This window comes from Papio anubis, chromosome 1, assembly GCF_008728515.1.
Source record: "Papio anubis isolate 15944 chromosome 1, Panubis1.0, whole genome shotgun sequence".
In the NCBI taxonomy this organism is placed as follows: domain Eukaryota; kingdom Metazoa; phylum Chordata; class Mammalia; order Primates; family Cercopithecidae; genus Papio; species Papio anubis.
The window spans coordinates 133,423,085-133,442,189 of NC_044976.1; the positions used below are offsets into that span (position 1 = coordinate 133,423,085).

At 60.7% G+C, this 19,105-nt stretch overlaps 1 protein-coding gene across 7 annotated transcripts in view; it reads right to left on the bottom strand.

The window, feature by feature from the left end:
• Positions 1 to 3,563: 3,563 nt before the first annotated feature.
• The window catches only part of OBSCN (obscurin, cytoskeletal calmodulin and titin-interacting RhoGEF), a 168,874-nt gene continuing 153,332 nt past the window's right edge, over positions 3,564 to 19,105 (bottom strand). For all 7 annotated transcript variants that reach the window (XM_031655026.1, XM_031655024.1, XM_031655022.1 and 4 more), the window contains 25 exons: positions 17,100 to 17,199; positions 16,622 to 16,746; positions 15,996 to 16,108; positions 15,623 to 15,791; positions 15,302 to 15,383; positions 15,016 to 15,216; positions 14,243 to 14,303; positions 13,763 to 13,840; positions 13,282 to 13,454; positions 13,014 to 13,040; positions 12,183 to 12,335; positions 12,038 to 12,083; positions 11,520 to 11,597; positions 9,229 to 11,254; positions 8,303 to 8,383; positions 7,879 to 7,989; positions 7,558 to 7,725; positions 6,496 to 6,618; positions 6,142 to 6,312; positions 5,442 to 5,523; positions 5,025 to 5,264; positions 4,659 to 4,882; positions 4,412 to 4,487; positions 4,000 to 4,149; positions 3,564 to 3,824 (listed from right to left, as the gene is read on the bottom strand). In XM_031655026.1, the coding sequence (XP_031510886.1) occupies positions 3,647 to 3,824; positions 4,000 to 4,149; positions 4,412 to 4,487; positions 4,659 to 4,882; positions 5,025 to 5,264; positions 5,442 to 5,523; positions 6,142 to 6,312; positions 6,496 to 6,618; positions 7,558 to 7,725; positions 7,879 to 7,989; positions 8,303 to 8,383; positions 9,229 to 11,254; positions 11,520 to 11,597; positions 12,038 to 12,083; positions 12,183 to 12,335; positions 13,014 to 13,040; positions 13,282 to 13,454; positions 13,763 to 13,840; positions 14,243 to 14,303; positions 15,016 to 15,216; positions 15,302 to 15,383; positions 15,623 to 15,791; positions 15,996 to 16,108; positions 16,622 to 16,746; positions 17,100 to 17,199 (5,036 nt within the window). In that variant the 3' untranslated portion in view covers positions 3,564 to 3,646. The remainder of the gene's footprint in view (positions 3,825 to 3,999; positions 4,150 to 4,411; positions 4,488 to 4,658; positions 4,883 to 5,024; positions 5,265 to 5,441; positions 5,524 to 6,141; positions 6,313 to 6,495; positions 6,619 to 7,557; positions 7,726 to 7,878; positions 7,990 to 8,302; positions 8,384 to 9,228; positions 11,255 to 11,519; positions 11,598 to 12,037; positions 12,084 to 12,182; positions 12,336 to 13,013; positions 13,041 to 13,281; positions 13,455 to 13,762; positions 13,841 to 14,242; positions 14,304 to 15,015; positions 15,217 to 15,301; positions 15,384 to 15,622; positions 15,792 to 15,995; positions 16,109 to 16,621; positions 16,747 to 17,099; positions 17,200 to 19,105) is intronic.

Consider the following 19,105-nt stretch of genomic DNA (forward strand, 5'->3'; position numbering starts at 1 on the left):
TGAATATAATTAACAATACAGAAATGTACACTTGGCTGGGCACGGTGGCTTATGCCTGTAATCCCAGCATTTTGGAAGGCTGAGGGGGATCACCTGAGGTCAGGAATTTGAGAACAACCTGGCCAACATGATGAAACCCCGTCTCTACTAAAAATACAAAAAATTAGCCGGGTTTGATGGCACATGCCTGTAGTCCCAGCTACTTGGGAGGCTGAGGCAGGAGAATTGCTTGAACCCAGGAGGCGGAGGTTGCAGTGAGCTGAGATTGTGCCACTGCACTCCAGCCTGGGCAACAGAGCAAGACTCTGTCTAAAAAAAAAAAAAAAAAACTGTACACTTGAAAATGGTTGAGTGATAAACGTTATGTGTATTTTATCACAGCTTAAAACTTTTTTAATTTAACAAGTTTTGCTCTGTGAAAGACCCTGTTAAGGTGAGGTAGCTCACGCCTGTAATCCCAGCACTTTGGGAGGCTGAGGCGAGAAAATCTCTTGAGCCCAGGAGTTTGAGACCAGCCTGGGCAACAGACAGTGAGACCCCCATCTCTAAAAAAAAGATAAATAAAGTAAATTAGCCAGGTGTGATGGCATACACCTTTAGTTCCAGCTACTCAGGAGGCTGAGGTGGGAGGATTTCTTGAGCCCAGGAATTCAAGACTGCAATGAGCCATGGTTGTGCCACTGCACTCCAGCCTGGGCAACAGACTGAGATGCTACCTCAAAAAAGAAAAGTCTCTGTTAGGAGGAAGAAAAGACAAGCCCAAAAGTGGGAGAACATATTTGAAAACCACATATATGGCAAATGGCTGGTCTCCAGAATATACGCGGAACTCTTCATCCTCAACATTAAGTAAACAAACCATCCAGTTAGAAAATGGGCAAAAGACATGAATGGATATTTCACCCACAAGGGGATACAAAACTGTCCAATGAAATGACAACACAACACAGCCGTTGCATTCTTGGGCATTTATCCCAGAATAATGAAGACTTACAGTCACACAGCAACCTGTACATGAATGATTATAGCAGCTTTATTTGTAATCTCCCAACACTGGGAATGACCCAAATGTCCTTCAATGGATAAGTGGTTAAAGAAACAGTGGTGTATCCATAATATGGAATATTCTGCAGCAATAAAAAGGAATGAACTATTGACACATGCAGCAGCCTTCATGAATTTCCAGAGATGCCAGGCAAAAGATACCACATATAGGATTATTCCATTTATAGAATGTTCCTAAAATGACAAAGTTATATTAGTGCAGAACAAATTGTTGAGTGCCAGGGTTAAGGAGTGTTGCCGTGGGAGGAAAGTGGGTGTGGTTATTTTTATGCCTTTTTGGGCAGCATAAGGGATTTCTCGAGATGGAAATGTTCTCTGTCCTGACTGTACCAGTCTTAATGGTCATCATATTGTACTACAGTTTTGTGAGATGTCAGTGATGGGGCTTAGAATGTAATACCCCAAAATATGGCACCTTGAGATGCTGAGTATCTCATGCTGAAGGAAATTGTCTCTCTCTGACCTTCTCCTGCCTTTCTTCCTTGAAGGAAGCCATAAGAGAATTATCTGACCTACCTCCCCCAAAAGCAGGTCATAGGATCCTTATTCCAGAGGCCAAGAAGAATCTGAATAAACAGGCCTTGGCCAGTTGCCCCCAGTTTATTACCATTAAGTTACACCTGCTTTTTTTCTAAGCGTATTTTTACATGACTGTTCATTCTTCATCAAACCCAAGGATAAAAAATAGACAGATTTGCCTGTTTTTTTGGGTTTTTGTTTCTGAAGGCTCACTTGTCACATAAAACTTTTTGTTAAATAGATGTGTGTCATGCTTTATCTTGTCAACCTGTCTTTGTGATTGGGGCCATACATGCAAGGTTCATCCATATGCCTTGCAATGGGTGAGGAAAAGATACTACCTTCCCCCCCACCCCACCCTGACATCAGCATCATGGGAAAGTGAGTGCACGATGCCTGTGCCCTTTGTGATGCATTGAGTGGTGACACGCTGACTCTCAGGAGGTCGTAAAGGAGGAGGAAGGTAAAGTCAGAGGCAGTGTGGGGGCAGAGGGAGTGAGGGCAGTCAGTTCAAGTTAGAAGATGTTTGGATTTGTTTTCTTTTTAGAGACAGGGTCTTGCTCTGTGGTCCAGGCTGGAGTGCAGTGGCACAATCACAGCTCACTGCAGCCTTGACCTCTGGGCTCACCTCCCGAGTAGCTGGTACCACAGGCATGCACCACCACGCCAAGCTAATTTTTTTTTTTTTTGTAGAGACAAGGGTTGTTGCCCAGGCTGGTCTTGAACTCCTGGGCTCAAGTGATCCTCCTACCTCAGCCTCCCAAAGTGCTGGGATTATAGGTGTAAGCCTGTAATCCCAGGCTTGCCTGGCTGATGCTTGGATTTTAATTCAAAGTGTCCTGGGCTTAGTAAGATTTCAGGGGAGGTGTTCAGCATTTGGACACTGCAGAATGAACCCATCAGCATTAGGCCCCTGAGATGAGCTGAGAATCAGGAGGGCAGAGACTGCGGTCTACACCCTGCAGCCCCAGCCCCCCAGAAACGAAGCTGTTGTCCAACAAGTTGGCCTTATTGCTGGGGACAGTGGAGAACATATCCCCACCCTGGGAACCCTGGGGCTGCTCGAGAAGAGGATGCAATGAAGAGCTGAATGTTTTGGTGATTAAAAGGAGTGTTTAAAACAACGGGGCCTCACTCTGGGTTGCATGCTGTCAGAGAGAGCCAGGACAACTCCATCACTGGATGTCTCCATAAATCTAAGCTGGCCAGGAATCACCATGACTCATTTTAGCCAGGAGTGGTCGGTTAGCCTTCTCTCCACCTGTGCTCAGACATAGGTATAAGTGGCCTGGCCTTGTGTCTGAGGGACCTCTGCAAAAGGTTTTATCTGCAAGAGGAGAAGGCCCTCCCTGCCAGCTCCCAGGTCTCCTGGGCTGCACCTATCTCAAGTTCCCTTTCCCACGTCAAAGAAGAGTAGAAAAAGGGCGTTCAGGAGCGTTTGAGCGACAATGCGCACACCCCACGGCCCTGGCTTCCCACACTCCTGGCAAGGGGCAGGGCGGGGCTCGGCCAGCACAGTCATTGCCCCTGGAATCTCAAACACTGGGTTGCTTTCCACCGAGGCCACGCGCCAGCGACTCTGAAGCCTTCTCTCCGCCAGCGGATCGTGGCCCGCGGCTCCCCGCCCTCGCTTGCACACTTTGCCCAAGAACTCTTCCTGGGGCAGAGAAGTTCTGGAAACAAGCCGCTGGCCCGACGGCGGAGAAAGCGGGCTGCGGGGCTGGAGGTCAGCGTGATGGAAGAGAGGAAGGCGCACGGCGGGTGGAATAAACGCGCACGGGTGTGAGGATGGAGACGCCCCGCGGGGCTGAACGCGCGGAGCATGGGAGTGAGGGAGCGACCCCTAAGGACGCCTTCTAAGGGCCTCGCAGGCCCAGACACAGCTGGGCAGCCTGATCGGCGTCCCAGCCAGAAAGGCGGGGACAGAGCCCTCACTCCCTCCCCTTCCCAAAAGAAAATAATGCAAAGAGACGGAAGACTTCTCGCCCGGCTGTGCGTTTTTATTGGCGCGTCTGCAGCGAGCCCCAGCGGGGAGACCGAGAGGTGCGGCCCTGAGCGACCCTCAGCGCACCTGGGCCAGGTTGTGCCTCTTGTACAGCAGCGCCCGTCTCTTCTCGCGATCGCGCACGAAGACGCGCAGTCGCGCGGTAGGGAAGGTCACGGGCGCGGGCCGCGAACACGCCGGGCCCTCCTCTGTCAGCCACGGGCACTGCAGGCAGCTGGACGCGCAGGGCCGGCCCCTGGAACCGACAAACGCTCAGCGCGTGGCCCAGCGGCTGGAGGGGTGTGGGGAAGGGGAGTGGAAAAGGGGAGAGGGACGGGGAGGGGAGAGGGCGGAGGGGAAAGGGAGTAGCGGGGCGGGGCGGGACGGAAGGAGGAGGGGGCGGGGAGAAGGAGGAGAGGGGCGCGCCTTACCAGGGCTGGGCGCACAGAGTGCTGCGCAGGAAGGCCACGGCGCCCCCGGACAGCCCCGAGTAGCAGCGGCTCAGCCGGATCAGCCCCTTGCGCAGTCCTCTCTGCAGGTCGCGTGCACCCTCGCTGCTCACCGGGTACTCGGCGCTCAGCCTGCACAGGTGGCAGGTGCACGGGCCCTGAGGTCACCCTCCTCGGGTAGACCAGGGCGGAGGTGGAGGGGATGCAGGAGCACGGAGGTCACCCACGGGTGGCCGGTGCAGGGGCCGTGAGGTCACCCTCGGGTGGACGGGGATGCAGGGGCCGTGAGGGCACCCTCGGGTATGGGGGTGCAGGGGCCGTGAGGTCACCCTCGGGTGGAGGGAGGAGACTACCCAGCCCACCTAGTAACCTCCAGACAGGCTGGAGGACTCACATGATGAAGGCTGTCACACCGATGGCCCAGATGTCTGTCTGCGGAAGAGCCCCCTGGCCCTCCAGGAGCTCTGGAGCTGGGAGGGGCACATGTGGTTGGGCTCAGGTGGAGGGGCACAGGTGTGTGGGCCAGGTGTGCGGCTGAGTGGGTGGCAGTGGAGCTGGGAGAGGGGACAGCACTGGAGGAGAGGGGGCTTCTTCCTGCCCCCCGCCCCAGGTGAGTTCCCCCCAACTGTCCACACACGTACCCATGGTTTCTAGGTAGTCCTTGAACTTCTCTGAGGGCAGCACCTTCTCCTGGCTGAGGCTCTGTGCATTGCCCAGGTCCACGACCTTGAGCAGGTTGTATTCGGTGATAATCATGTTCTCAGACCTCAGGTCCAGGTGCAGGATTTGCTGGGCGTGCAGGTATTGGGTGGCGCTCAGCATCTGCCACAGGTAGTCCTTCACCTCCGATTCTGAGTAGGAGGCCCTGGGGGGCAGAAGCTGCTCAGCCCAGGCTCCAGGGTGGGGGCCACCGGGCTGTGCAGAGGGGCCTGGTCCTCCGGCCCCACCCCAGAGGCCTGCGTCCATCAGTCCATCAGCTCAACCATGCCACCCCAGGCCACCCTCACCTCTCAGCCAGGCAGGGGAGCAGCTCGGGCCCAGAGCACAGCTCCAAGATGAGCACCAGGTGCCGGGGGCTGAGGTAGGCTGCATGCAACTGGGCCAGGTGCGGGTGGCGCAGGCCCTTGAGGGCCTCGTATTCACGCAGCACTGCCGTCTTGTCCTTGGGGCGGTAGGGGATGATCTTGGCCGCCAGCACCCGCCTGCTGGCCTTCTCCCAGCACTGCCGCACCACACTGAAGCGGCCCCTGCTCAAGGGGACAGCGGTCAGGCTGGTGGGTGATCCCCTCCCATTCCCCGATTCCCAACACTCAGAACAGCAGGAGCCCAGCTTAGCGAGAAGGTGGGTGTGGGGCCATGGGTGGCCAGCAAGGGGGGGTCCAGGCCCTGGCCCCACCCGCCTGCAGCCCCCGAGGCCCCTGCACCTCCGGATCTGTGTCTGGAATGCGAAGGTCTTTGTGCTGGGCAGGGGTTGGGCTGGCCGCCCCTGGCTCTCCTCCTCAGAGGCTGTGGGAGGAGGGGCAGGCCATAAGAGGGGGTGAAGAGAGCATCCCCACAGCCCCAGCTCTCCCCACCTCTCCCATCACCCTTTCCCAGGTACCCTGACAACTGGGGCTTTGAGGTCCTACACACTCCCACCTTTTGTTCCTCAGGTTCTGGGGGTACGGGGACAGGGAGGGGGTACAGCAAACAGTGAGAGCCAACCTGAGTGAGGGTGTGTATGAGGGCTGCAGGGGCATTTGAGAATGGACCACCCATAGCAATCATGCCCTCTCTGTCTGTCTTGAGCCCAGGACAGACATTACTAATCAACCCCAGCATTCCTCCACCAAAGCTAGAGGCAGCAAGGGGCAGTCACTATCAACACTCACTACCAACATTCAGCATGAAGCAGAATGGACTTGTGGGCTCACCAACAAGTGTATGGAAGTGTAGGTGAGTGAAGGGGGGGCCTTGGGGGTGAGGTAGCCCCTAAAGTGTGTAGGCCTCGAATGCCAAGCCCAGGAGCAGGTCTCTCCCCAGAAGGAAGTGGACAGCTATGGAGACCCTGCACAGGAGGGAGCATAATCTGGGTCTTCCAGCTGCTGTTCCCACCCTCCAAGCCCTGAGTGTGGTGTGGCTCACCCAGGTGGCTGGGCCCTCCCAGGAGGACTTGCTTCGAGGGGCTGCTGTAGGGGCCCATTCCTGCCTTGCTGACACATGCCGTGCGGAAGGTGTAGGTGCCGCCCCGGGACAGCTTGCTGGTCAGGTAGCAGCAGTCAAAGATGTCGGAGGCCAGTGTGGTCCAACTGCCACCTGGCCACACAGGAGCACGTGAGGGGCTACTGAGGCCTCTGCACACCACATCAGTGGGGGTGGAGAAACCCTTCCCTGAGGCCAACCATGGGCACAGAGCAGGCCAGGCACCTCCCCAAGGGCCCCTCAACATGGCCCCCATGAGGGGTGGCCGGAGCCTTGGGCGCAGGGGCCACCTCATACCTTCTAGGCTGCACTGCACAATGTAGGTCACAGGGCCATAGGATTCCACGGGCTTCCAGACCAGCAGCACCCCATCCGCGTACACCTCCCCAATATCCGGGCATGGCGAGGATGAGGGGCGCTCTGCAAGGCACTGCCCAATGGTCAGTGACTCCAGGGTGGGCACCCAGCCTCCAGGGGGCAATATCTGGCTGGCCCCTGCCTCACCCTGGCAGCTACCAGGGCTCTGGAGCCCACCCTCCCTGGTCCTGTTCATTCAGGGTCCAATCACAGTGAGGAATGGTAGGAGGGGCCTCTCCTGGCGAGGGGCTGGGGAGGTGTCTGCCCTGCCAGAACCCGCTCCTGGGCTGGCCCATTCACCGCGGTGTGACCAGAACCCTGTGCAGGGGCCCAGGCTCTGGTCAGAGGGGCCCTGGTGGGGCTGCTGGGCTTCACTGGGTTGCCCTACACAGGTTGAGGCAGGCTGGCCCACTCTGGTCATTGGGCCAGGGGTCCCAGAGCTAGGCCTGTAGCCCCCATCCTGACTACCTCAGAAACATGCCCAGGGAACTGTGTTGTGCTTGGAACTCAACTTTGATTGAGATATGGAACCGGAAGCAGCCCACTCCTGCATGGGCTGGAGGGATGGGCGTGGAAGGAACATGGGAAGATGATGCGATGGGTCATGTGCCCAAGAAACTCAGTTTTCCTGGCAAGTGGCCAATGGGATGGGCTTTCTCCCTGGCAGGGAGCGTGGATGAACAGGCTTCCTTCCGAGCCCTGTAACGTCAGCAACTGCATCCGGCCGTCCTTCCCAAGGCTGGTTCCTTCTGCTGGAACCAGCTCAGGACCTCCTGCCAGCCCAGGGCAGCCCGTGTGGTCAGAACTCTGTTGACCTTCTCGGGCCTCCTGCAGCCCTGGCCGTGTGCGGTGCCTGGCCCCACAGGGATGTGGGCTGCTCAGGGTCGGGGAGCAGCCGCCTCAGCGGCCAATGCACGGGCCCGGAAGCATTCCACGGAGGATGAGGCTTCCCAGCAGCCCTGGCCCAGCCTCCCTGGCCCACCCCCAGTGTGGCCCACGCACCTGCCTTCCGGAGGACGCCCGTGGTGGTCACTGTCCCCAGCGCATTGCTCGCGCTGCAGGTGTACACACCCAGGTCCTCAGCTGCCACCACCAGGATGGTCAGAAGCTGGAAGTTCTTGAGGGTGGTGGAGATGAGGACACGGCTGCTGCTCTCCAGGGGGGCTCCATCTGCAAAAGTACAGAGCAAGCCTCATGCCACAGCCAGGCCTCACACCTCTCCCTGGGCCTCAGTTTCCCTCTGGACAGCGAGGCATCCTGTGGGGCTGGCGATGGCCACTCACCCGATTTCACCAGCCCCCAGCCCCTGGAATAGCTTCTTACCTTTGCTCCAGGTGGCCTGGGCAGCTGGCTGGGCCGACACCTGGCAGGCCAGTGTCACTGACTGGCCCAGGACCACAGTCTCATCTGAGAGCTCCCTTAGGAATGTCGGCGCTGAGGAGGGAGGATGAGATCAGCCTTCAGGGGTGACCTCCAGGCCCCAGAGCATGGCCTGGACCCCGCAGTGGGGACACCAGGAGGAGCCCTGCCCCACCACCCACGACTCCCCACTCCCCAGACTGGCCCATCTGCACCACCACCTCCTCCTCCAGGAAGTCCTCCAAGACTGCTCAGCTCACCACACCCACCAGGACCCCTCATCGGTTCCCGCACCCCTGTGAGTGCAAGCCTGCTCCCCACCTGTCTGGCCATGCTGGTGGGACCCTGAGAGGCAATGGGGCCCAGTCTCTGTGTTGGGCCTGCTCACCTCGGTCCCAGCTCTTCAGACCTGACGGCCGGAAGGAAGCAAGGCCTGGCTTCTTCCTGGGGGGCCCGTCCTTCTCCAGACCTGCAGGAGGAAGGGAGCCGATGAAGATCATGGTCAGGAGGCCTGGCCCCTCTGGGTAGCACCAGCCGCCTCTGGCTGCAAGGACCCGGAGCAGCTGGGACAGGAAGCAACTGTGGTCGGCTGGCCCGCTGCCCACTCCTCAGACTTCCAGGCCACAGAGGAAACACGAATATCAGGCACCCTCCCCACCTCCAGGCATGGGGTCAGGAGGGTCCACGACCAGGGAGGATTATGTGGTCGGGGAGAACTATGGGGCTGTGAAGGGTTTTGGGGTTGGGAAGGGTTTTGGGGTCAGGGAAGGCCTGAGGTCAGGAGAGTCTGGGGTCAGGTAGGGCATGGAGTTGGGGAGGGTCTGGGGTAAGGTAGGGTCTGGGGTCAGAGAGGACTATGGGGTCAAAGAGGACTCAGGAGGATCTGGGGTTAGGAGGGTCTGCAGTCAGGCAGGATCTGGGGTTGGGAGAGTACAGCGTTGGGGTGTCTGGGGTCAGGGAGGGTCTGGGGCTGGTCGGGAGGAGTCTGGGGTCAGGAAGGATTCTGGTTCAGGAAGACTCTGGCCCCTTCAAATGCTTTCCCCAGCGGCATACCACCTACAGCCTCCCCAGGCCTCCTCAGCTATGTTAGGTCCCAGGGCTGGGTCTCAGTTGCCCCGTGGGGAGGGTTGCCAGGGCTGGAGAGGTGACCCCAAGATTCAGAGACCTGAGGCAGGGACAGGAGGTGTGGGCAGCACCTGGACACCGGCGGGGGTGCCCCGGGGGCCTCCTGCCGTCACCTGGAGTGCAGTAGCCCCAGTTACAGAATGGGGGCCCCTGGACGTGAAGGATGCCTGGGGTGGGGTGGGGGTTCACCTTCCGGCCTGCCCTTCAGGATCCGGGAGATGTGCTCCACGGAGGCCTTCACTCTCTCACGCAGCCCCAGCTCCGCGGGCTCATCCAGTGGCAGGTGCCTCCCAGGGAAGTGGAAGAGGCTGCGTGACGGTGAGGACCACTTGCACTTCCTGCCCACGGCAGCCTCCGCCAACAGCGCATCCACGTCTTCTGGCTCCTCTGTGATCTCCAGGCCTGCGTGGGGGCCCATTTCACCTTGCCAGGGCCACATGGGCTCCGAGAACTCGGCCAGCTCCTCCTCAGCCATGGGGGAGGGTGGCTCTGGCTGAGTGGGCTTGGGGACTTTCCTGAAAATCATAAACTCGAATGGGAGGTACTTGATGTCGTACAGGTCCGAGAGGTTGAGGTAGGCGGGGTCCACCTCGGAAATGTCCAGGGATATTGTGTCAGCCGCCTCTGCATCACCTGACAGGTCCCGGATCTGCACCAGGGAGACCTGCCCAACGTCCTCCCATGGGGTGGGCTCTGGAGAGCTCCTAGAGGGAGCCCTGCTGACCTCAGGCACAGGCCTTGCACTGATCTGGGGCAGTGGGCTCTCAGCCCCGGCCTCCTCCTGCTCCTCTGAGGACTGGGACACAGCCCAGGCTATCCTGGCCCACATGGGTCCCTGCCCCAGCATGCCCCCCGCATCTCCACCAAAGGCAAAGGCGCCATAGCCAGCCACACCTGCGTAGCCCCCGCGACACCCCAGGGAGAACTTCCGCATGGTCACCTGTTCCTGAGGCCGCTGCAGGGTGGGTGTGGAGTCGGACAGATCCTCAGCCTCCTGGGACCAGCCCTCAGCATCGAGGGAGGGGCCAGGCTCTGTGCCCACCCGGGAGGAGCCCACCCTGAGGGAGCTCACTTGGGAAGAGCTCGCCTGGGAGGCTGACCCTGGGGAACTGCAGGGGCCAGGTATTGGCCTCCCAGGAAGAGAGATGTCTCCAGGCCCCATCTTAGAGTCTAGCGGGGGGCTTGCTTTGGCAGGGGCAGGGGGTACCTGGGGCTGTCCCAAGAAGGGGCTTGAGGGTACTAAGGGGGCCTCTTTGCAAGATCCTAGAGGGAAGGAGCCAGGAGGGCATGGGGCAACTGCTGAGTGGGGGCTGCAGCCCTCCTTGGGGGCAGAACCCTGCTTGGCATGACAGAAAGGGGCTGGCTGCCCCCAAGGGTGGTCCAGGGATGGACTCTCTGGCTGAGCAGTGCCTGGGTGGCCACCAGTGGATGGAAGCTGCTTGTAGCCCTGAGGGTGCCCCATGTCCCTCATAGGAGCTCCCCCGGAGGGGGCTGAAGGCAGTTGCTGTGCCTCACAGCAGGCCTCTGGGGAGCAGCGTGGGGTGCTCGGAGGGTCATGTTCCGTGTCCAGGGAGCGGCTGCGGCCAGGGGCCAAGTGGGTGCCAGAAGCAGGCAGCCGGAGGGCGGTCTCGAAGGAGGGGGCTTTGGTCAGGAGGGTGGCCTGCTCCTCCCTGGCAGCCTCCTCCTCCAGCATGCAGTGCTCCATCAGTGGCTCGCGCAGGCCAGGTAGCGCCCCCGCAATGTACCCGCCCTTCAGCAGGTGCCGCCGCCGGGCTGGGTGCCGCCTGCTCCCCGGGGCCAGGGCCCCATGCTCAGGGCTCTCACCCGCCTGCTGGTAGAACAGGCTGCGGATGACGCTGTGCCGGGGCACACAGCCCTGGGCGGCCGGTGGCCCAGCACCCTCAGGAGATGCAGGCAGAGCTGAGGCCTCGGCAGAGGGCACAGTGGCCTCGGCCTCCTCAGGCAGGCTGGCCGAGGGCCGCAGGAAGCCCCGGGGGTGCAGCAGTGGCGAGTGTGTAACCGGGGAGGGTGGCAGTGACTTAGCCCGGGCGAATGGGGCAAGCTCATTGTCAGAGGAGGAGGAGGAACTGGAGGAGCCACCAGTGTCCCTGCAGAGGTGCCGGGCCACACCGAGGGAGGGGCTGTCAGGAGGGCCCCGCAGCAGCTCAGGGATGGAGCGCATCACCAGGATGGACTTGTAGCTCATCAGGGAACGCTGGAACCGCATGGGGGCAGCAGGCATCAGGTGGGGAGACCCAGGAGCTCTGGGGTCCTCTGCCCCCAGGGCACAGTCATTCCACCCTCCTGCACCATGAGACTCTGTGCACCCATCCCCACTGTGCCCAGCAGATGACTCCCATCTCCTTTCAGCATGCTCAAAGGAGCCCAGCCCCACTTCCCTGCACTCCTAGGTGCGCAGCTGACCCTGTGGGGCCTCAGTTTCCCCTTCACTGGTCCCTACTCAGATGGTCATGGCTCACCTGCCAGCGACTTCGGGCCAGGAGGAACTTGAGCTGCTTGGTGTTGATGAAGTGGGCCTCCTCCGCAGGCATGGATTTCTGGGAGACCGAGGTGGGCAGCCACATAGCAGGGAGACCATGGTGCCCTGATAGGGGCCCCTCCCATGATGGAAGCCCTGCTGGGCAGCCCCAGTCCTGGGATCCCCTGGATCCAGGACACCACAGCCCTCACCCAAGATGTCCAGGTGGGGCAGATGGCAAAGGTCAGAGGTCAGAGGTGACAGCGACCCCCTGTCCCTGAGCTCCTCGCAGTTCTCCCTGCCTCCTGCTGGGCATTGGGGGCTGGGGCACTGAAACGTGGTTCCAGCTTGAGGTTCCCACAGCCCTCTCACTAAAGTACAGGGACAAACGTCCTCTGGGCCGGGCAGAGTCCAGGCCACAGCCACAGTTCTGTGCTCACACACCCTGTTGCCCAGAGGCCCTGCCCCTGTTGGCCTCAGGCTCTGCCTGCATAGTGTGGGGCTGACCCTGATACTCACCAGGAACCAGGGGTGGGAGAGGCACTGGGCTGCACTAGGCCGGGCCCTGCAGGGAGAGGAAGGCTCAGGACGGGTCAGGTGGTCAGTTGCCCCCTGGGGCAGGGCTGACTGGCCCCCGGCAGGAGAAGCCTGGGTGCGCACTCACTGAGAGGCTCTCTGCAGCGTAGCCTTGATGAAGTCTTTGGCGTCTTCACTGAGGTGGGCAGCCATGGGGCTGCTCCATGACACACGACCCTCCAGGATGTTCAGGAGGGTGGCACGGTCACTCTCGCCAGCAAATGGGGATGAGCAGGTCAGGCTGAAGGCAGAGGGAGGGTCTAGCCCTCAGATGAGGCCCTGACTGCGGATGGGCTCTTAGTCCCACTCCCATCTAGCTCTGAGAATCCCAGCAAGTTTCTCTGATTTGCCCAGAGAGATCTAGGCTCAGCTTGGAACAGGGACCCAGACCAAGCCTGGGGTATCTGGGCTCAAGTAGCAGAAGGGATATAGGGTCCGCTTGGGTGCGCACCAGCCTTAGTCTGAGATAGGGATCCAGGCTCAGGCTGGGGCAGGGATGTAGGGTCAGCCTGGGTGGGCACCAGCCTTAGTCTGAAATAGGGATCCAGTCTGGGGCAGGCATCAAGATCAGCCTGAATTAGGAATTAAGGATCAACTTGCTGAGGAGGTCCAGGCTGTCTATACCACCGTCATCCTCAGGGCAGCAGTGGCTGTTATGAGTGACTGCTGGACAACCCCCAGTCCTGCAGGGCAGTGGCTTGGCTGCCTCGTGACCCGGCACAGCCCTCTGATGACAGGGTGTTTGTGAGACCCTCTGGGCAGGAACCTCTTATCAGGGTTGGCTGACCGCCTGTTCCCAAGATAGTTGCCCCTTGGGTCTCGGGTCTCTGATCTGGGGAGCAGCCAGCGGTACACATGCCCTCAGTGGGCCTACAAGGGAGGGGTCTTAGGTCAGCTGATGGAGCAGGGCTCTGCTCACCTGAGGTAGGAGATGACACCCATGGCCCTGCAAGACAAAACCACACATTGTGCATCGCCCCAGGCCTGGCCCTCAGGTAAGAGGCACACACACAGGGAAGCGGGGAACCCAGGTCTGTAGGAGGAGACAGGTTCAGGGAGGACTCCTTGGCTGACCAGTAGGCTGCCTGCTGCCTCCCTGGGACAGAGGAGAGGGCCCAGCCATCTGTGGGGACCGGCTTCCCAGAGAAGCTGCAGACCCAGACCCGTTGGCCCAGCCACCCACTCACCAGATGTCGGAGGCCTCGCTCACAGGGTTCTGCTGGATGATTTCGGGGGAGACGAACTCAGGGGAGCCGTACTGGCTGAACTGCAGCTCTGCTGGGGTGATGTTCTGGGCAAAGCCGAAGTCGCAGATTTTAATGTCTTCCCGGGCAGGATGCACCATCAGGATGTTAGAGGGCTGTCGGGGAGAGTTGGGAGTGGGTGAGAGCCATGCCCTAAAGGGGTGACTCCTGGGGCTGGTGGGCCTGGTGGGGACACCCAGAGGCCCGGGGACAGGGTGAGGCAGTGGGGAGCACCTGGTGCAGCCATTTGGGGACAGGCTCTGCTCCACCAGAGCCACACCCCACTCGAAAGGGCTGCCTGGAGGTGGTGAGCTCCCTGTCCCTGGAGGCAAGCAAGCCCTCTCAGTGAAGCTGGGAGTGGTGAGCCTGCCCCACTGGCCTGCAGGTCCCAGGCTTTGGGGTGCAGCGATGAGGACATACTAACCTTTATGTCCAGGTGAAGAATGCCGTGGCTGTGCAGGTAGTGCAGCCCCTCCACCAGCTGCTGGATGTAGACCTTGACCTGTAGCAAGGGCTGCTGTTCAGGTGGGAGCCCAGCCCCAGCCTCCCTCTCCACTTCAAGTCCGGCCTCCTCCTGGCTTCGGCAGCTGATATGCAAAGCCCTCCTGGGTCCTGTGTGCCCCTAAGCCAGGAGATCCCTCAAAGGTGGGGAGGATACGATGGACTTGTGAACCTCAGTGGGGGAGGGGTGGGCAGGGCTGGTCAGCTGGCCAAGTGAGGCGGGGTGGCAGGCCGTGTAGAGCCTGACTGAGGGGTCAACACGCCCTGGAGGCCATGGGGAGCCCCAGAGGCCCCTGAGCTAGAGAGGGCTGTGGCTGGGACTATATCTGCAGGGACCTGGTGTCTGAGAGGGGTCTGGGGTAGGGTGCGTGGCTGGGGCAGTGGCAGGCGGCGGCCCAGTCACCTCGGCCTCTGTCACCACACCCTTCCTGAACAGGCGGTCCAGCAGCTCCTCGGATGAGCACCTGGGATCCCATCAAGGAAAAACAGGCTTGGGAGGCTGAAACCTGCCTGCCCCCAGAAACCCACACTCACAATGAGGTGGCCAGGACTACGGGCACATCTGATCTCTGGGGGCAGCAGGGGGTGATGCTCAGGGTTGAGGAGAGTGGAGTGGGGACCCCTCTGAACCCCAGATGGCATGCAGCCCTGAAAAGGGAGGGGCTGCAGGCTGACGCTGGGGACTGAGGCCAGTCACTGCACTGGCACAGTGGGAGGGGGCATCCTGTCCCCTCTGTACAGAGCCCATCCAGCACCCTCTCCCTGCAAAGAGGACACCGACTTGGGGCAGTGAGGCATGTGTCCGGCTGACACCGTCAAGAGCACCAGAGGACAGAGGAGACCTCCAAGACAAGGCCACGTGGGTGGCAGGGTGTGCCCCAGAGTAGCCAGGCCAAGCAGCTCCTTCCTCTCTAAGAGGCCATCTACAGAGTGGGAGCGGACCCCCACCATCCTTGCTGAGGGCATCAGGTCATCAGGGCCAGCTAGCCACCAGTACCCCCTGGGGACTCCAGTCACTGCCCCGAGGAACAGAAGACTCCCCACCCAAATTCCCGGCTGGGTGGCTGTCGCCACCACCCAGCCAGGCAGGGGACACCAAGCACATGGCTCCTCTGAGCCCTGGCCTGGCCCTGCATGCCCCTCCTCAAGCCCTCTCAGGGGCTGAGGGCAGGATACAGCTCCAGGATGAGGATGAGGGTCTTGTGGGTCTCAAACTGGTCCAGCAGCCCCGTGACCAGCGGGTGGCTCAGCGTGGCCAGGATGTCTCGCTCCCTGTATGCCTGGGCCCGAGTTCTGCTCCGTAGGGGGATGAACTTGGCAGCGCACAAGATCTTGTTTCCTTTGTGCTGCACTCTTTTCACGAAGCCAAACACACCCCTAGGAAAGACGGAGTGAGGAGAGCCCAGGTGGCCTGAGGAAGGGAGCCATCTGGCTGTCCAGGGGAAAGGGGGCTAGGTGCTACCTTCCAATCTCCTCCTTGACCTCATAGAAGGAGTGCAGCTTTCTCCGGTGGCTTTGCTTCTCTGAGTCCGGCTCATTGTCCCCTAAGGAATGGGAAGCAGCTGGTATGGGCAAAGGTGACCACCCTGATCCCCACAGAACCCAGTGCTGTGGTGTTAATGGGAGCTGCTTCCTGGACCCAAGACTATGGGACCACACCCACCCAGGGACCACACCCACCCAGGTACCACCCATGGGAAGAGAGTTTGCCCCATGGAGACAAGACCTGTACCTGGCCAGCCTAGCTGCAGAGCCTGGGCCCAGGAGGGGTCAACCAACTCACCGCCAAGCACCAACAGCTCTGCCTTGCAGAGCACCTGGCCACCAGCGTTTTGGGCCAGGCAGGTGTAAACACCGGCATCCTTCGAGGCCACATGCCTCAGCACCAGGGAGTATGTGGTGCCTTCTTGCTGCTGGCTAAGCCGGGTGCTGTCCACCAGCTGGACGCTGTCCTGGAGGCACAGGATCAGCAGGGCTGCCATCAGCCCACTCTGGGGGACCCCATCACCCCACCCTTCACTGAGCAGTGCTGCTGTGTGTCCAGTCTGGAGGGGATGTGGGAGGAAGTGCACAGTGTGGACTGCACCCATCTCCCGTGGGTCCCCCAGATCCTGGGGCCATTCCCGAATCTCGCTCACCTGGACCTGCACACCTACCTTGTACCAGGTCACCGAGGGCTGTGGGTCGCCCTCAATGACAGCCTCGAATTGGGCCATTGTGCCTGTCTGTGCCTGCACATCCTCGATGGTTACCTGCATGGATGGGGGCCCTAGGAGGGCAGGGAGGGAACCATGGAAACCACCTCCCCAGCCACACAACCCTGGGTGCCAGCCACAGCCCACCACGCCTGGGTGGTTGTTGAGGCCCTGAGATACACTGTGGGCAACTGAACGCCCCCCACAGCCCAAGCAACAGCACCCCATCCTGACTGCCCAGGCTTCTGACAGTTATGGGTGCTCCTTCAATGGAACCACTGCCTCTCCCACTCTGACCTCAGCTGGCCAGGTGATCAGGAGGAGTTGATGGGGCCAGTGGAGCTCACTAACTTGGCTGCCGTTCTCAGGGACAGGGTCCTATTAACACCAAGTTCACTGCCACTTGCGTCTCCCCAGTGGAGGGTTCTGGCCCCTCTGAAGGGACACAGTGAGTAGAATGTGGGCGTCCCAGGCTGGGGCAGGGCTGAGACAGGCTGGGTGGCCTCTGCAGATGTGCAAATGCCCCCCAGCCCTGGACAGGAGGTATGGGGATCACACTTATAACCCAGCTGGGCCCAACCCCGTACTTGCGGTGTGTGTGTCGATGGCCTGGTATGTGTAGGTCCTCTGTGTGGTCTCCGTGACCACGTGGCTATGGACGTCCCACAGCAGCTCCCCTGTGCCTGCCCCAGGCCTGGCTGCACCCTCCATCCTGGGGTTAGGAAGTGGGGTGAGGCTCTGCCGGGCCCCCACACGTTCTGAGCAGCCAGGCCTCCCGATGAGATAGGGTATCCCTGCTCATCACCACTAGGAAGGGGCTGCAGCAAAGCCTCTCTGGGATGAGACGTACAGACGGGTGCCCAGCCCTTAGTGTGGAGGGGGCCCCCCAACACCTCTCATCCCAAGGGTGGCCTCTCCTCCCAGACCTGCCATGCCTGGGGTAGCTGCTGGCAAAGAGTGGAGGGCTGTGAGGACACCGCAGTAACTCGTGCCCTGCCCTGCCTGCCCAGAGATGTCCCCTGGGGTTGGTCCCCAGTGCAGGACCCAGCAGTCTGGGGTGGTTACCGAATGGGCACAGTCCATTCCTGGGCTCTGGCAATGGCCTCTGGCTCCTGCTCTGGGCCTTCGTGGAGGAGGGGCTGTGGCACGCTCTGGGGCACGGCTGCTGGGAGATGAGGGCCTCATGAGATGGAGCCCAGGTGGTACCCGCATCTGGTCCCCACATTCCCAGGCTAGGAAAGCCCAGGCAGAGCTTTGGGCTCCCGGGGCCCTGGGCTGTGGGTGAGATCCTGGCAAGGTCCTAGGCCCCAAACCCAGTACCCAGGCCACAGCTCAAGCATGTGCAGTTAGCCACCCTGCAGAGCCCAGGTGCCAAGCACCCTCCATATCTGACCTGGTGCCACCAGCCCCGAGGGTCCCCTGCCCACCCGCCAGACTGACAACTGGATGCGGTGGCCTCTGCCCTCTAGAACACTCCCTGACAGCCAGGCAGGACAGGCAGCTCTGTCTCAGCACCGTGTGTGCCAGGAGCATTCAACAGTTCCTAGCATGCAAGCAATGGTGGGCAGGATCCAGAGGGCCAGGGCATCACCCCATGGGGCTGCCCAGAGGTCACAGGTAGGGCCCTTGACACCGCTCCACCCAGCTGTGAGGGAGAGGACAGGAGAGACCCAGGGCAGACTGGGTAGAGGAGTGGGGCTCGGGACAGCCCCGGCCGGTGGCACAGGCAGCGCAGGCAGGGCAGGTGGCTGTGGGAATACACTTGAGCTTCAAGCAGGTGGACGAGTGGAAAGGGTGTCCGCCACAGGCAGGGCGGGTGGGGTCATGGCCAGAGCAGGCCAACCCATGCCCACTCTGCAGAGGCATCGGGCAGAGTGAACGAGCGTCAGGCCTGTGAAGGAGCCCACGATCTGCCCCGGATGGGCCAAGCGGCACCTAGGGCGGGTTTGTCTGCTCAACCACTGTGGCCCTGGCACACAGCCCACTGGATGTGGCAGGGTACACTCCACCCACAAGGCAGAGTTCAAGTGAGGGCCAGTCCTCCCAGACCCCTGCCCCACCCTCGGCCTGTCCTTCCCTTACGGACGCGGGCCTTCAGTCACTGCATGGGGAAGAGTGACAGGCAGAAGAATGAGAAGAGACCATTTCCCAGGGTGACAGGGATGCCGTGCCCCTTCTCCTGGGCCAGGCCTTGCTCCCAGCCAGCCCCGTGATAGGCAAACGGAGCAAATGTACACCAAGTTGGGGCCTAGAGAGACGCCCCTTAGCCCTAGGTGGCCCCAGGGTGCCCAGGCAGCTAGAGGGAGGAGCCTGCGCTCATTGAAGGCCTGGGGGCTTCTGTGCCTGTTGTGGGGAAGCAGACCTGAGGGGCTGGCCCTCTCATCTCATGGGGGAAGGCGGCTTGCTTGCCCCGAACCCTATGCCACCTGGCCTGCGGGAGGCCACAGAAGCAGCATAGGGACTGTGGGACTGTTGGAGCATGTGTTCAGGGGATTAAGCGTGAGACCATGGTGGGGGACTGTCCCGTGCTGTCCTTGGGGAGGGCACTGAGCCCTGGAGGTCTCATCCTGTTTGGCTCCAGCCTGACGGCCTTTCTCCAAGGTGATGGAACCAGGTAGGGGTGGCCAGGGAGGGTGCATCAGGGAAGCCCCTGCAAGATGGTGTGGGGTGACCAGAGTGGGTAGGCACACAGGATGCAAGGCCGTGATGGTCTTTTGTATGAAGACAACCAAGGCTGGGGCTGGGCCAAAAGAGAAGGAGAAGGGCATGGACCCGAGAAGCCCACAGAAGCAAGATGCAGAGGACGCTGGACGGGGCAGGGGAGGAGCCTGGCTGCCATCCTGCCCCAGCTCTGGCCTCGCTTCAGCCCCGTCCTCATGGCTCTCTGGACACCTGACTCCAGGCCCCCATCCACCTGCAGTGAGCAGCAGGGATTTGGATGAGATTCCCCCAACCCAGGCCTCAGTTTCCCCAGATGCACTATCTGTCCCTTTAGGAAAAGTTCCTTGATCGAGGACCTGAAGACCGGGCTGGAGCGAGGCCAGGGCTCGGGCAGGTGGGCAGCCAGGCTC